Here is a 17,602-nt window from a genome sequence, read left to right as displayed (position 1 = left end):
AGTATTTTATAATAATGAACATTTTTTTAAGCATTGAATATTTTGTTTGAAGACAATTTTCTCTAACTCAATATATATTCTATTCATTGAGAAAAATCTAATCGGTCTGCGCATATAGACATCATAGTGGGGAAAACGCTGGTTCTACGAGCGTTTAGAATAGAAGAGAAGGGAGCTTCTAAGCTATTCTACAGGCTATTACAAGCGGAGCCTACGCGAAGCAGACGAATTTTTGTCCGAGCATTTCGGTTTTTCTCAGTGAATAGAGTAGAGTGCTTTTCAATTTGTGACACAGTCCACTCCCCTCCCCCTTTTTTTTAATGAATGAAACGCTTGTATCGACTTGTGTCAAATAAAAAGCACTCATAATCTCTGTAAAAAGTAGTCCCAATTTGTCGCCAAAAAAATACTAACAATAGATGGCATTAATAATCTTCTTATGTTTAGCGTTTACTTCTGAGAATGGTTTAAAGAGTTGATAAAATAACCTTACTAATTTTCAAATTTTATTATTATGCTTAGTTATATCACAAAATGAATAGTGAAAAAGAACATTTCTTAGTGTACTTAAAGCACATTATGCAAACAATTTGTAAATATTGGAAAATATTTTGATAAATGTATTTTAAGGAAGAAAAATTATTTGTTTCAAATGGGATGATTTGTTTAATTTCAACAAATGACTAAAATTAAAATGTGGTGTTGTGCTTACACAATTTCTTCGAATAAAAATAACTCGAGTAAATAAAATTGATCTCAAATTTGCATGATTTTTTACAAAATGTATAATTTAAACAATAGTGAGAACATTATTGATAAAATTAAATTATTCTTGTGTTTGTAGCTTATTATTGTTCATAAATTTTTATTCATATTTTTTATTGAAAAAAAACATTAATCCTCAAACAATAACTACTTTTATTTTTTTCTTTCTTAATATTTTAAGAAAGTATTATTACACATGAAGATTACTAACCATCTGTGAACTGTGACGACTTTGGTACACTTTTTATTGAGTCGAAAGAGGTTTGAAAATGTTTGAGTGTTTCCTACCAACATCTGTGGCTAAGTTTGTCTTGCTCGTTTTGATTAAAAACGCTTATAAATGTCAGTATCATCGGTAATGTTAACAATTAACATTGACTATTTTTAAAAGCGGTTTAAAAAAATATCTTACATTAAATGCGTTGTCATTTGGTGTAACTATTATTGTAAATATTATTTTTAGGCTACTTCTAGATGAACGGACAAACCTACCGCTTCTAAACTGACAGTATAAAAGCGAGTAAGGCGAACTTAATCTGTATTATGACAGGGACTCTGACCGGGCCGAAACCGAAACCGAAATATTGTGCAGGCTAATTAACCGTAACTGACCGAAAATATTTTTTCGGTTTTTTTGGTCAGATTTTTGGTCAGATTTTTTTAAATGCTATTTAAAATCATACTGAAGATTAGGTAAAAAAGGAGAAAAAGCGCGTGCTGTGTAGACTTCTTTCTCTACGAGATAAGAATAAGAGAAAAAGATACACGGCATCTATATTTTATCTCTTTTTTAATATTTTTAACGCTCCATAGATCTGTGATTGATTTTAACGATTAATTTTTCCTTTAATTTTTGAACTTAAAATGAATACAAAAGAATAAGGTCTTTGTAATGTTAAGACTAAATTTTTAAAGCTAAAGTTATATTTTAATTTTTTTGGCTCTTTTAGAGTACCGAAAAAATTTGACAATTTTAATTGAACTTTTAAAACCGTAGATATTTACTTTTAGGTTCTCAATAAATAGCGATATTACATGGTGTCTATGGAGGGTTACTTTTTTTTTTTTTTTGCTTTTATTATGATAATTTTATTAAGATTATTATGTTATTTCATAGAGAAAAACTACCATTAATACCAGTAAAAAAACGACCATTAACGCTGCAAATTGCTGAGAATGTTGAAGTAAAACAAAACAAAAAAAAAGAGATTTTGAAAAACCCGGAACCACCAATGGTTTTTAAACATTTTTATATTAAACAAGTGTTGTTTACAATAAACAGGAATTTTTTATAATATGATATTTATACTTGTATTATTTTTATACGTTATTAAATTTTACAATGGGTAATTGTACATCTGTAACCGTAACCGTAACCGAAAAAGATTGAAATCCAAATAGTGACCGTAACCGTTATCAGTAACAAGACCGAAACCGAAAATTGGATATAATCTTTGACCGTAACCGTAACCGGACCGAAATTTTATTTTGGGCAGGGTCCCTGATTATGACAATATCTTGCAATTAGTATATTTATTGAAGTATTTTTCGCTTTTGTAAAGGAAAATTTTAGATATATAAATAATTATAAAAAAAACTTGTACGAATAGATGTCGGAATGTATATAAATATGTAAAATATAAATATTTAAATGTATTTTTGTGTTTAGTTCATTAAAGAGGTTTTCTATTTTATCGCGCGGATTTTTTACAAGGTTTATAGAAATTTTTTTTAGGAAAGATATTTTTTCAAAATTACTTCTTGTCTTGTATATTATTGTTATAAGTTAATTTTGTATTTTTTTAATAAAAATTGTATGAATAATTTATAAACAATAGATCTATTTGACCGTTGCGTGGTTCTATTGGCGACCATGATTCTGGATTTTGTAATGGACTGAAATTAAGAACTTAAACGCGTTATTTTAATCATAACATTTGTGTTTATCATCGGAACTAGAATTATTTTGATGACTTGATTTTTTTTAGGGATTGGAAACAAAAAAAAATAGAATTTCCGTTAAACTATTATTAAAGCATTTATCAAAATTAGAACTCCCGGTTAGAAGCATGTTTTAAAAATTAATTTTTTTTAAACAAGTACCATTTGTTTATTTAGCGAAAAATTCCGACAATAGTTGAAAATGTTTCAGGTTTTAATTTGAGGCCACCGAGAGAGCCGAAATCATAATCACTAATGGACCATGCAAAAATAAAATTGATCTATTGTTTATAATATTATGACGATAGACATAATAGTATAAATCATTGTTGTTGCTTTTTTTCTTTTTTTCTCTCTCCCTTTTTTCTTTTTTTTTTTTAATACAAAAAGTAGGAAATCAATCTTCAAACAGCAATAAAAAGACAAAAAGTAATTTTAAAAACTATTTTATTTTCTTGAAAAGAATTTCTAAATTATTGTTAACTGAGAGGGTTTCCGGATGAATGCCACGTGCGTGTTGGGCACTTTGCCGACGTTTCGCAAACATTGCAGCTTGCATCATCAGGGCTGAGAGCTCCGATACTGAGCTCCCTTCGCCCGGGGGGGGGGGGGTATAAATTACAATTACATATATCAAGAGATACAGTAGTGTTTTGCGCCAAGTAAATGTGCGGCGCGAGACCGCACGTGTTAATTAGAACTTTAACGCTTTTGCTAGTAAATTTTGATATTGTAAACAAAGTGAGACACACTGTTTTTTAAGCATATAAAGTAATTTCTATTTTCTTGTATTGCATCCAACATCACAACAAGATTTTGATTTTGTAATAAATTATTGAAAATACATATGTTTATTATAATTATATATAACGTTTGCTTTTAATATTTTCAAGTAATAAAACAAGAGTTGCGTAAAAATATTATGTGCTGAATGAATATTTTTCATTAAATTGGTCAAATAACAAAGATAATTTTAATTAAACAAAAATACTTTTAAATACTTTTTATTATTTAATTGCATTGTGAAACGATTAAACATGTAACATAATCAAGTTTGAAAGTATAATATTATTTAAGAAATAAAATATTTTATGCAAGATATTGTATCTCTAATTATGTATTTAGTTTTCTTTATATGTACAAAGATATTTTATGCATTTCCCTGGTAAAAAAATTTTTAATTAAATTTTGATGAATTTTTGACTTGATATTAAATTTACGAAATTTCTCTAAACATGCATCGAAATTATATTTTGCTGAAAAGATTATTTTCTGCTTTTGACGAATAATAAATGCTATTTTAAAAAGGATTCTATAAAAATATAATAAAATTGCAACAAAAAAATTGTAAATGTTTTATTCAGTGCTCGCAACGAAATGCACATTTCGGGTTGATTTTTGTGGTAATGCTTACTATCTCCCCATTACTATTCGAAACTCGATGGCCGAGCTGCCGATCACACGTAGAACGCTATAGCTTTAAGTCCGCATTTTAAAAATATGCATCTTTTCTGCTAAACTATTATTAAAGCATTTATCGAAGTTAGAGCTTTCGGTCAGAAGCGTGTTTCAACATGGGGATATGTAACACGTGTAGTCGTTTTACATGTTACATCTGACATTTTAAAACACGTTTCTGACCGGGAGTTCTAATAAGAATGTCATCTGATATTTAGGTTGATTAGACGTACAAGTCAGAGAACATAGTTATATTTCAAACAACAATTTGGCACGTGCAGCGTGATGAAATAATTAAAATTTTTAATCACAGCGTTCTATATCGAATGTGATACATTTAATAACTAGTATTGAATAACTCACTTTTTTCTAAAGATATTTAGTTTTTAATTGCTTATGCGAGTAAAATAGTGGGTCACTTTAAGCATTCCAATGTTACAAAGAACGTTCAGAGGAAAAACAATGTACAAAATTCTATATTGCAAAATCCTAGCAAGCACAAAAATACAGTTATATAGTATAAATGTTAGTTGTAATTTTCCACTCAACAATGTAACTGTTATGTAACACACTCATAGTTGTTTATAATGATTGTGTTATATAACAGTTATATTGTTGAGTGGAAAATTACAACCAACATTTATATAATTGTAATTTTGTGCTTGTTGGGATTTTGCAATGTAGAATTTTGCTTTCTTGCAGAACCGTATTTGCTTATCTTCTTTTTTAGTAGTCTACTGAGGAAAACACTTTAAAAACACGCATCAACATATACCTCATGAATGATTATGGAAAGCTAAGATTAAAATTTTATAATTTTATATTATTACAATTATATTATTACAAGGAACACATAAAATATATTACTAATAAAAAATTTAATGTTTAATATATGAAAATAAATTATTTTGTTAGGCACTTCAGTAATAGTTTGGTGGAAGGGGTATATCCAGCATATTTCTGAAATGCGGACGCCCCTGAAGCTGCAGCGCTTCACGCGCGATTGGCTTGTCAAGCCTCAGTAGTGGGGAGATAGTAGGCGTTGCCTCAGAAATTTGTCCGAAATGTACATTTTGTTGTGAACATTGCTTTATATTAACGAATTAACATCTCATTCCAATTTCAATAATCTATTATTATTGTTTTTTTATAAGTTTATTAAAATTTGTTAAAATTTTAATAAATTTATGCAAAAATTTAAAGAAATTACTCGTCAGAATGTTTCAAAATAAATCTAAAATTCACCAAAGTGTCGATATTTCATTAAAATTTTTCCACCAGGGTTAATACATCATATTGCGTGTGTGTGTGTGAATGTATATTTGTGTATATGTATGTATGCGAGAAAGAATATGGTGTTAAACTGTAAATGTATATATTCTTATAATATGCACACGCTGCATTTGGATAACGCACACGATATACCACAAATAAATAGACCGGAGGAAGCGGAAGTGGTGGGCACTTAAATTATACAGGTGCTCACAGAGTTCCACAAATTTATCCAACACCGTCCCCTTATCATAATCCACAACTAGCATTCTTACCTCCCAGCGCGCAGGTAAGTAGGTATCAATATTAAAAGTCATCCTCATGAATCATGCATGCTCTTTATCAGTAAGTTAGTCTATATACATGTATGTACACATACACAACACCTATGCAAAATGTTTTTGTGTAATTGTTACACTATTAGAATCGTATGTATGTGCAGGAGCTGAAAACACCAATGTCGTTGAAATCCACCAGTGCGATGACAACTCGATTTGGTGACTTGACTCTAGGCTCTCCGACTCCGGTCAGAAACACAGAGACGAGTTTCACTCAAAATTCCGACTCCGAGTCACAAGTGGCGAAGATCAACGCTGTATTCCCGACAGTTTCCGACACGCATATTCGTCTTTTACTGAAAAAGTAAGTATTTTTTATTCACACAAAGAAATAAAAAGATTTTCATCTAAAGTTTAGTACTCACACGTTTAACATTTTTCTATTAACATTAATATTAATATTAGTATTAATACATAAAATTACTATGTGTACAAGAAATAGTTGATTTTTCTCTTTGATTCTTTTTTATTCAATTTATCCGCGTTTTCCGTCCATTCTCTTAATTTGGCACTGCTAGGTCTGGTGCTAAGTCGACAGCCGATATCTTTCAGATACCATAACAGAGCAGCTTTGGTCATGAGTGCTCTCCAGGTGGAAAAGAATCCTCTTTGCGCTCCAGGACCGTGCACACCCGTGGGAGTGCATTCAAATTATGCAATCCCGAGATGGCGTCTACCGGCTCATGCTATACATGCGGCTTTAACATTGAGTCCGCCTCGCGGAGTTCGGCCAGCTCCTAACTCCCCAAAAATGAAACTTAGGTTTTAGCCCAAACTATTCATAGTTTCAGTTTCTCTTTCACCCAGTCTGGATGCTAGATGTTGATATCGTATCTTGTAATAGTCCATGGAAGTGTACCAGCTCCAGGAGCACTGCCTTTTTTTTCCTGCATTGTCATAACTGTATGGTATATTTCACGCATACACACGACATTATTTAGCGATAGCATGTACGGAATCATAGATTTCCCATACGACACAAACTTTTGCACAAACCTGCAGTTACATTCCAGCAACATCATAATCTTGCATATTGCAATGCAATGTTGCTGGAATTTCAGGAACATTATTAAAATATAAATATGCAATATGGTTTTAATAACGTTGCAGCAATATTTTAACACATTGTTAAAATAAACTGCTATAGTTTTATGTATAAGTATTTGTGTACACGTGCACATGTTCCGATTCATTAAATTTATAATTGTAGAAAAGTCTTGTATTGCATTTAAATATGAGTTATTTAGTCACATAAAGTTAGTTTTTAAAATGCTTAAAAATTTTAAAAATGTTTTGACTTATAATGTAATTCAATTTTATAATTTTGAAAAACAAATTAATTTTATCATTTTAAATTTATAATTTTGTCTTTGCAATTGAAAGAGCGCCACAAATTAGGTCGACAAAAAAAACGAAGTAGAAAACGATTCAATGTGTTTTGATGAAATTTGCAAGGGATATTGTTTAGGATAAAAGAAGTAAAATGACCATGACGATTTGGTTCAAGTTTTTGATGGCCCAAAAAGATTAGGTTTCTGAATGGCAAAAATGTTAACTGCCATTTTTTGCAGTAGGTTGTTTGAAATGGCATATTATAAAACGTACTAAAAGTTTTAGCTACCCGTGTACTTGGAAAACTTTCTAGTTTCAAAAAACTGGCTAAAAACGTGTTTTCAAAAACGTCTCTAAAAGTATTGATTTTATCAAAATAAAGGACATTATCAAAAAGAAAGTTGACAAAATTACAATTTGATTTTTTGTTGAAGGTTGTATGATCGGCATTTTAGCACCTGAGGCAAATTGCCATGGTCATCTTTCTACTTTTTCTACTCTAGATAACTTTTCTTGCAAATTTCATCAAAATTTATTGAGCCATTTTTTTTATTTTGTTTTTATTTTGACTTATTGGGATTAATTTGTGACTTTTTGTATTAAATTTTAATATGATTTTGAGACACTAAAAATTATAATGTTACTTAAATCATGAATAATCTGTGGGACGTTTATATAATATAAAATTTAAGGTAACAATTACATAAATTCGCAATTACACTATTAATATATTAGCAAATATTATAATACATATTATAGGAGAAAATAGGGTAAATCAAACTATGTTCCAATTAGGACTATTTTAATTTAAATGAAGATGATTAAGCAGATTTGCCTGTATTGCGCACATTTGTAATGTAAAGCCTTTATAAGACATCGAACATGTGATAGCAATGTGACACTTCTTTGTCATAACATTCATAGAATAGACGCGAATGTATATTTTCAGCCCTTGTGTAAAAATTTAAAAAAATATAGAAAATCTTTGTAAATCATTATTTAAAAGGTATTAAAATTTTCAAAAGTAATTGATATAAGATAATTAAGAAGTGTAGAATTCAAAAATATCGAATTTTGTGATCATATTTGCGATTTATTGTAAAATTTGTTCCAAAGTTTGAAAGAACTTGAAAGATTTCAAATCGGACCTCTACATCGGAATTGCAACCTGATCGTAGCACTGGTGATTGACCGACCAAATCTGTCCTAGAAATATTAAATTAGTAAAATATTATGAATTATCAGACTCGGAATAATTAAATTTTATTGATTTCAGCTCTAATATGAATTTTATTGTCAAGTTTTTTCTGAATAAATTTTTTTTTTTTTTTTTACTGTCAAATTACTTGTTTTTACTCAATATTTAAAAAATACATTAAATTATTTTATTAATTCTGTTTAAAAGTAAATAAAAATAGAAGTGTCTGGTTTGGATCGAAGTGGACCGACTTGGAACCGGTGACTTCAAATCGGACTGAAAAAAGCGTTTTTACGTTTTCCATTGTAGTTCAATACAGGTTAGAGATGCGTCAAAATGATTTTAAGCAAAAATTAAGAGAATTAAATTGTCTTTCCAACGATATCTTTGGTTTTACAATCGGACTTTTGCGTCTTATAAAGAGCAAAAACTGCAAATAGGTCCGATCCGCTTTCCTCTATATAACATGTATTACAATCTGTCACACAAGAGTGTTGGCTAGACTGCTTTAAAAAAGAATTACGAGGTTGCTCTACTACTGTGATATATATTAAAGAGTAGGGGATATTACTACGCTTTGTGATAAAGACGTTTTATTTTTTATTATGACAAGAACACTGTCTCGTAATGTTTAGCATACAGCGCACTCATTTCGGATATCACGTATTTTTGTCACAGACTGTATAATGTGTTATTAATAGTGTATTGTAAATTTATTTATTTAAATATTTTTAAAATTTTTGCTACTTGTATACATATATCTCACAAATTGTTTATTTAAATTAAAAACACTAATTACCGTGGCATTACAAAATATTATTTAAAAAATGTATATATATATATATATATATATATATACACTGTACTGTAATGTTATTGCAATATTGTATTGTAGTATTGTTAAGAGTAAACATTTTACGTTGCTGCAATGTGACAGCAACATTGCAACAATATTTCGCAACATTTTTGTATCACATGTTGCTATAAAATATTTCTGCAATGTTTCTGCAATCTTTCTGTGTTGTATGGGTTTTCTTTAACTATATTTAGATATTAAGTATTAGAGATGCAATCGTTTACATATAGATTGGCCGATTTTTTAAAATAATTTATTATGCACGGTAGCAAATATTATATAATGTAGTTTAATAGGTTCTTATTATTAATCTTGTTGTTTATTTTATTGTTTATTTTTATTGTTTTCAAGAAATTAAAAAAAATATTCTGATCGATAATGTTGATCTAATTTTACGATGTTTGTTATTTTCTTTTATCTTTCAGTTTCTTCCTGGTTTGCAATAACATAGATGTTGGATAGTATGAAATTTACGCTAACTAGAATAGGTTGGTTTTTGTTCAATATTATTCATGTTCTGTTTTCGTTTGTCATTTAATGGCACAAATTGAAGCTTACGTTGTTAATTAGATGTCATTGTTATGTTAGAATTGTATTGTTAAAAGATTTCTAAGGGAATAAAAGAGTTTTTACATTTTTGTATAAAATATACCTATACAGCACAGAACATTCCAGCAATGTTGCAGCAATTTTGCAACATTTCTGCAATATTGTTGAAGTGTTACAATGTTGCTGCAATATTGCTGAAATGTTATATTGTATTCTGTGCTGTATGTACAATTTTGAGATATGTACGATTTTTATATATTCTCATCAGGGTTAGATAACGTTTGTTAATATCTTCAAATTTAAATTAAGTTAAAGTTAATGAAAAATTAATTTAGTTACATTGAAACTTGCATAGACAAAAAATAATTCAATTAAAAGTTACATTTAGATTAAATTGAATTAAATTAAAAATTTAATTAAAAAAAATGAAAAATATTATTTATGTTAAATTATAATGTAATTTTTCAAAATTAGATTATTCTAAGTAACAAAACATTTACAATATAGATCTATTCAGCAAAATAATATTTCTAAAAATATATTTTTTAAAATATTTTTAAAATTTTAAAAATAAACAGTTTTCTCAGTTTCATTAGAAGAATATTTATTTTAACGTATTAAAAAAGTTATTTTAACGTTTGAAGAAATACTTTTTTGACATTTACTTTGAAAGAAATACTTTTTTTGACAGACCTACAATGTGCACTTTGTTTTCTGTTTTTTTTTTTTTTTTGTTCCCTATTATCTTTTTGCTTCTTTACGCACTGTTTTATCGAAATTGGCAAGATAAAAGTTAACGAACTTCAAAATATCAAAAAACATGGTATGAAACACAATTATTGAAAATAATGTGCAAAAGTAGAAAAGATAATACATACAAAAGCAAGAAACAAGAAGCAAAAAGTATATTGCAGATTGATATTGATGTAAGGTTTGTAAAACTTGTTTCACATTTAAAAGGTTTTTTTTTAATATTTGAAAAAACATTACAAATCGTATTTCAAATGAATAATTAATTTAAAATAAATTTTAAGAACCTTAAATAAATATTTAAACATTTAATAAATATTATTTTTACAAATAAATTGTAGAACGTATAATTACTGAAAACTATTTTAAAAAATGTTGCTGATTGTAGATTATCAAATAAATTTAACTTTTTTTTCTTTAAATAAAGTATATATGAAATAAAGAAATATTGTGTTTTATATTGGCATATATATTTTTTCTTTTATATATATTTTTTCTTACAATTAATTTTTTAATTAGAAACAAGTTAATAAATTAAAGTTGATGTATTTTAAAAATAACTAGTTGAAATTAAAAATTAACTAACTGTAAAGGTGAGTTTAAAAATGAATTTAAAAAGTTATTAACTTTTTTAATTTAAGATACTTAATAGCAAAATTAAAGCATTACCTATTTTGAGTATTCTGACTCTCAAAAATAGGCGAAATTCAAGAGAGTATAACTTTGTCAGAAAAGATTATAAAAAAATGTTTAAAGAGGTATTTTAAAGCTTAAAATCTTTAGTTTCAAGGTTGATAATTTATTAAACAATTTACTGATTGTTTGATTACTGAAGCTACACCGATTTAAATTGGGACATGTCAAATCTCAAAAATTTTTACAAATTTTGCAAAGTTTTACGTGAAAGTTGGCGTGAAATAAAAATCGTACACAAATGCAGTATACAGCATTTGAAAGCGTCAATTTTTACCTTTAATTTGCGTACTTGTTGAGTTTCAGTGTTGAATAATTCGGTGAATAAAAATTGTATAACGCTCAACAAGTACTCAAATTAAAGGTAAAGATTTACGCTATCGAATACTGTAAACAGTATTTGAGTGCAATTTTTATTTTGCGTCGTGGTACTTTGCAAAGTTTATAAAAATTGAGAGTTGATACGTCCTCATTTAAATTCGTGTGGCTTCGTAAGTAATCAGTAAATTGTTTAATGAATTTGCAACTAGAGATTTCAAGCTTTAAAATGCTTTTTTGAACATTTTTTTTACGATCATTTTTGACAAAGTGAATTTTGCTTTTGGGAAGTTAGAATAGGTGATGCTTTAATTTTGCTGTCGAGTGTATTTGAGTTTAACTTCTTATCTAACTACTATCCAACCCTGATTGTCGTAGATATAGTTAACAATATTTTCTTTAAATATGATTAAAACATTATTTTTTACATACATACACACACACACACACACACACACACACACACACACACACAATAAGAAGAAAAACTCGTTTATCCCAAAATAAGATAAAATTTAAGCATGATAGTATGTGCATGTACATTCTATTCTAAAAATGTTCAGCTAATGATAATTGTATTGAATAATTTTTTTTTGTGTTAAGAAGAAAAGAAAACTTATGAATATTTTTAGATGCTAATCACATGTACATATTATAAACAATGTTAATTATTAATCCTTTATGTGTTATTAATTTATTAAGTTTATAATGTATGATTAAGAGCATTAATGGCATACGATGCATTCATGAAAAGACTTGTGATTCATCAACTCGTTTACTGAAATAATAAAACTGAAATAATAAAACTGAAATAATTAATTTATACTATTAACCCGAGAATGTAATTACAAGGAAAATGACAGAAGCGTCTCCCTCCAATTTTGATAAGCTTATAATACGTTGTAGTACAAATCAAAATAAGGGACATGTATTTTTTTATGTCTGTTTTCACTTTTAGGTAGGGAATCATTTTTTTACCCTATATTTTTTTAATTTAAAAAATATTAAAAATTTTTTATCGCTGTTGTGAAGTGCTCTTTAAGCTACTCACCTTTTATTCAAAACATTTTTTTTTATCTCTTATAGTTTTGACCATATACGCTTTGAAAGAAAAAAACCAATTTTTTTTAAAGGAATGTTTTACCCCCTAAAAGTGAAAACGGGCACATATAAAAAAATACATATCTCTTATTTTGATCTGTACTCCAATATATTAAAGTCTCATCAAAATCGGAGGGGAACGCTTTTATCTTTTTCCTTGTTAGTTTTTATTTTTGTATAATCAATTAAAATTTACTCTTACTGATTAATATATGTTGTATTGTACATTGTGGATTGTTATATATTTAGTATTTAAGATTACTTTGCATATAGATTTACTTAGTATTTTCTTCAAAAAGTAAAGAGAAAAAAATAAATAAATTTTTCTTTGATTAGAAAAAAAATTATTGTACAAAGTTTTTTTAAATTTCTCATTACTGGAGTGTAAAAATCATCTTTGATGACCATTCCCGGATTAATAATATAAAGCGACAAGACACGTTTCTCAAATATTGTAGGAGCAATTTATTGATTGAATGCACACCAAATGGCATTAATGCTATATACACGAGTCACATTTAAATAAAATTATATTAGATTATCGTTGTTTTAGTAATAAATTATAATTTATATTCTATATTAAAAAGTATATTAAGTCCATATGATATGCAATGCATTATGTTTATATGTTGCGCACATAGCCAACAACACAGTTATATTAAACATTTATATGTTTGGAATGTATGTACAGGTACCTGAAAAATGTATTTCCAAAAGTGGACGAAACGATATTACTGGATGTCCTAGAACAGAGCGATAATAATGTGCAGAAGGCATCTGAAAGGTTAATTGATTTAGGATATGAAAAGCGAAATCCTACTGTTCCTGTCAGAGCTGTACCAAAGAAGAAAGAAAATGAAGAGGTAATGAATTATTTATTGTATAATATGTAACGTACAGGTATCTCTCACTTACGACTATCTTCACCTGAATTTTCGGGCTTATGATTAGCATGTTATTAAAAATGATCTAGTGGATAACGAAGCTGATTAGAAGAACTTTGTTAATTTTATATAATAATAGTCTGGTTAGGCGGGCGATGGTTTTGCGACCCCAAAGTGGCCCGCCGTTTGGTCTTCGTGATGGCGGCACATTATATCTGGCTGTTCCTTCCGGGGGACGCAGTGTTTCCATTGTTTGTCCAGGTCGATCTCCTGGAAGTCCATTTCGTGTACGATGTGGCGGAACAAATGTCCGTTCCTATATCTGAAAGTCGGGAAAGTCGCTCGGGCGCACCCACACTTCCGTTAAAATCCGGTGATATCAGCTGCACTTTGCCATTCTCTGGGCCCTACAGATCTCGAGCTGGCGGGAAAGGTCGTCGGCCACATTGTTTACGTTACCCTTCCGATAGCGGATGTTGAAGTCGTACTGCTGTGATTTGAATATTCATTGGCCGAGTCGGCCCGTGGATTTTTCCAGTTTTTGGAACTAGCGAGGTGATTGGTGATTGCTCACCTCCATAAATGCGTATCCCTTCAGGTATCCTTGCATCTTTTAGATGTCTCAGACGACGGCGAGGCATTTGAGCTCCGTGGTGCTGTAGTTTTTTGCACCATTCAGGGTGCAATTCGCGTAGGCGATGACACGCTTGCCGTCCTCTTGGTGCTGCGTCAGGACGGCTTCAAGGCCGTACGAGTTGGCGTCGGTTTGCAGCACAAACTGACGAGAGAAATCCGGGCAGGCGAGGATGGAAGCGGAGGTCAACGCTTCTTTTAGGCGCCTGAACGCGTTCTTCTTGACCGGTCCCAGGTTTACTTTGTGTTCTTCTTCATTAGGCGATGGCGAAGCAGTTCTAGGTAAGTGTGTCTCTTCTATTTACAGCTCCAGCAGCACTCTGCTCTGTTGTACGGCGATGGCCGGACTTGCCGCTAAGCGCTCAGTCTGTTCGTCGGTCAAGTTCCCCCGTTCGCCTCCCCCGTTTGCCTCATGCTCATTAACAGGGCTGCGGCGTACTTGCTGAACGGTTTGTCCGGTGAATCCGGCTCTGGATCTCGAGGGTCAACTGCACGCGGTATTACCGCGACAAAAATTGGTTCTGGAAGTTGCGATTGAAGTCATCTTTTGAGGCCCACGAACCCCGGCAGTTGCGATACCACAGGAGAGTATCGTCTTGTAATAATTCCGCCAATTCCAGTAGCAGCTAGTCCCCGGAGTACCCGTACTCCTCGCGTAGTTCCTTGATACGCTCCAAGAAGGTCAAAGGGTTCTTCCAAATCAGGAAGTAGGGCTGCCATCGAAGTGGCACCCCTACTTCCTGATTTGGTTTAATATCTTGGTCAGATGGGTTCGTGGTCTCGAATGGCACAGCTACGAGCGGCATCGCGGTTGGCGGGTCAGCTATTGCCTCGGGCGGATTGATCGTGACGGAGCTGGGCACGCGGGGTTCGCGTCGATGTATTCGATTGTACGATGGCGTAGATGCGCGAGAGTGCCTTCGCTACTAAGGCCTAGATAGTTTAAATCGGCTTCGAGTTCCGCTTTAGACGCCTGATAAACCCAGCTTTTTGTTTGGGCTAGTTAGTGTCTTATGATATAGGGGCCAGTTTCACAATTTTCGGTTAACTTAACTGACCGATTAAGTGTCAACCGTGATTGGTTATTTTTGGTCAATTTTACTTAACGACAAATCTGATTGATCAATTCTGATAAAAAAATTAGCAGATTAAGTTAATCGAAGATTGTAAAACTGGTCCCTGTTTATGCGTCATTGTGACGGTACGCTTTGCTCGCTCGGACTCCGCTCGCCGAGACAGAGTGAGAAAGCGAGAGACACCAACTAGTTAGATGGAAAAAGAAATGTTTATTCACGAAACAATCAACTTACATTAGTCAAATATATTAAATGAATTGCCCGGTCGATCATGCAATCGCGGTGTACCGGGCGGTTCTTAACTAAAGCGTTTGATCGGCGCGGAATCGCTGCTTGGTCCGCAGGACGGACTTGACGCGGAACGAATGCGGTCGAGCTTATTGCTAAATTATGGATTGTGCGGAGGCGTAAGGCGGATGTGGACTTATAACTAGATTGCGGGTTGCGCGGAAGCGCAAGATGGACATGGACTTACATCTAAATCGCGGGCACGCAAAGGCGCATGGCGAACGCAAACTTATCTCTAGTACCTTGCGGTGAGGCGCAGGAGTCTGGATAGGTCGGAGATCAGACAGCCTCTCGTGAGTATTCAGGAGGCACCCGCACACCGGGAGCACTCAGCTGCACATAGGAGCGCCTATGCGTTGTATGAAGGAACAGCCAGGTGCGCCTAGCTGAGGTCTGGTTTCGGGAGAGGATCCGGGACAGGACTGGTGTCGACTATTCAGTCGTGCCAGTATTTATACCCGCCGGGCGTAGATCGGCAACGCGGACAGTGATCGCCGGTGGGGGCGCTGTCACGTGGGGGTAATGCGAGCGAGCATTTCGATGCGCAAGCGAGTCCGCGAGCACGAATGATGGCTCCAAGTTGCGCGTTGGTTGCGCAACTCGTGACGAGGTGTATCGTCACATTAATATTAAATATTAGGGCGATGTGGGGTAGAGTGGGACGGATTTTTGTTTGCCTCCATAGAAGTGTCAAAAAATTGAATTTTTGAACAATCAATGGTTGTTTTCACTAGGGCACGAAAAAAACTAACTTTCTATAATTGCAGATTTTCAAAGTTTTGATTTTAAGTTATATTTTTAGCTATTTTTCAAAAACGAAAAATTTTGGGCTTTTGAAAAATGGGGTAAAGTGGGACACCAAAGAAATTCAGTCAAAACAACTATAAAAACCAACTTAAATCGACTTCTATGTTTAATTAACACTTCTAAATAATGAATGATTGAAAATAAAGCAATCTCTCTCTCTCTCTATAATGGCTTTAGCATTTAAACTTATAATTTTTTGATGCTTCGCAGCTACTGTCACATTATAGTAATGTTTAATATTAAATTTTTTCTGTGTATAAGTAATAACATTCAAAGTAATTAATAAAAACTCTTGATTTGCACTAATCCTTCAAGAAAACATGAAAAACCCACTTTACTCCACAACGTTAATTTGCACCCAATCATTTATTACCGAAACTAGATTAAGTTTCTACAACATTTTTTTATTATTTAGAAAAATAATAGAAAAACGATAACTGCACATAACTTTCCTTTGCTGAACACTTAAAAAACGTGCTTAAATCATGGGTATTATGAACACAAGAAAAACTTTATAAAAATAACTTTTAAGCCTGACCTACAATGTGCTCTTTGCGTTTTGTCTTGTATTTTTGCTTTTCGTCTTGTGCTTTCTGCTTTTTGTTTCCTTGCTTTTTGTATTTTTGTCACACGAAGCCGAGAGACATCGTCATGCACAAAAGGCAAGGATTTTTTTGCACAAAATTGGCAAACAATTCGCCAAAAGCTTTGTTTACTTGTATCTCAGCTTCATTTTCTTTATCAGACTATGTTCGAATCGCCACGATACCGTGGTCGTATTTAACCTAACCATGTTTCTTTGTCTTTGTTGTCCGAGATAAAATTTGAAGAACTTCAGAAAAGACAAGAAACACATGACAAAAAACACGATTGTTAGTAAAACAGTGCGCGAAGAGACAAGAAAGCAAGAGGCGAAAAGTAAGAAATAGGAAGCAAAAAGCATATTGTAGATCAGGCTTTAAGATCGGTCTCGTACAGCTACAAAATGTTTGTACACAAACTCCAATGGCTAATTGAAACATGAGCTGTCATGATAAGCAACAGATGACAGTTTTTCATTTTGCTTTAAATTCACTACTACATAGAAATTTTGATAGTATCCTACTTTACCCCACATTTATATTTCATATAAATGCTATTCAATTTATCAATTTGATTTACAACCAAAGTCTCAGAACACAATTGTAAATAAAGTGATATCTGTACATTGTTACTTATTACATATTTAAATAAAATTGTTTCTATAGGTACATGATGAACCAACTGCACCTACGCCGCCTCCGCGCATAAAAAGCTTAGAAGAGAAGAATAAGTGTACGTATTCGTTTAGATTTCCATTTTTA

General features: G+C 31.6%; 2 protein-coding genes across 4 annotated transcripts in view; both read left to right on the top strand.

Moving 5' to 3' along the window:
* The window catches only part of LOC105203969 (tRNA-dihydrouridine(20) synthase [NAD(P)+]-like), a 523,658-nt gene that overhangs the window by 37,124 nt on the left and 468,932 nt on the right, over positions 1-17,602 (top strand). The window lies entirely within an intron of this gene.
* Positions 1-17,602, top strand: part of LOC105203336 — a 32,676-nt gene that overhangs the window by 10,539 nt on the left and 4,535 nt on the right. Inside the window, exons 3-7 of one of the 3 annotated variants that reach the window (XM_026138930.2) lie at positions 5,603-5,725; positions 5,879-6,078; positions 6,327-6,536; positions 13,263-13,434; positions 17,507-17,573. In XM_026138930.2, the coding sequence (XP_025994715.1) occupies positions 5,603-5,725; positions 5,879-6,078; positions 6,327-6,536; positions 13,263-13,434; positions 17,507-17,573 (772 nt within the window). The remainder of the gene's footprint in view (positions 1-5,602; positions 5,726-5,878; positions 6,079-6,326; positions 6,537-13,262; positions 13,435-17,506; positions 17,574-17,602) is intronic. The other 2 variants (XM_011172116.3, XM_026138931.2) reach the window with 2 other exon arrangements.

The sequence above is a fragment of the Solenopsis invicta genome, chromosome 8 (genome assembly GCF_016802725.1).
Source record: "Solenopsis invicta isolate M01_SB chromosome 8, UNIL_Sinv_3.0, whole genome shotgun sequence".
In the NCBI taxonomy this organism is placed as follows: domain Eukaryota; kingdom Metazoa; phylum Arthropoda; class Insecta; order Hymenoptera; family Formicidae; genus Solenopsis; species Solenopsis invicta.
The sequence above is the reverse complement of the archived record's forward strand: the minus strand, read 5'-3'. Positions and strand labels throughout refer to the sequence as shown.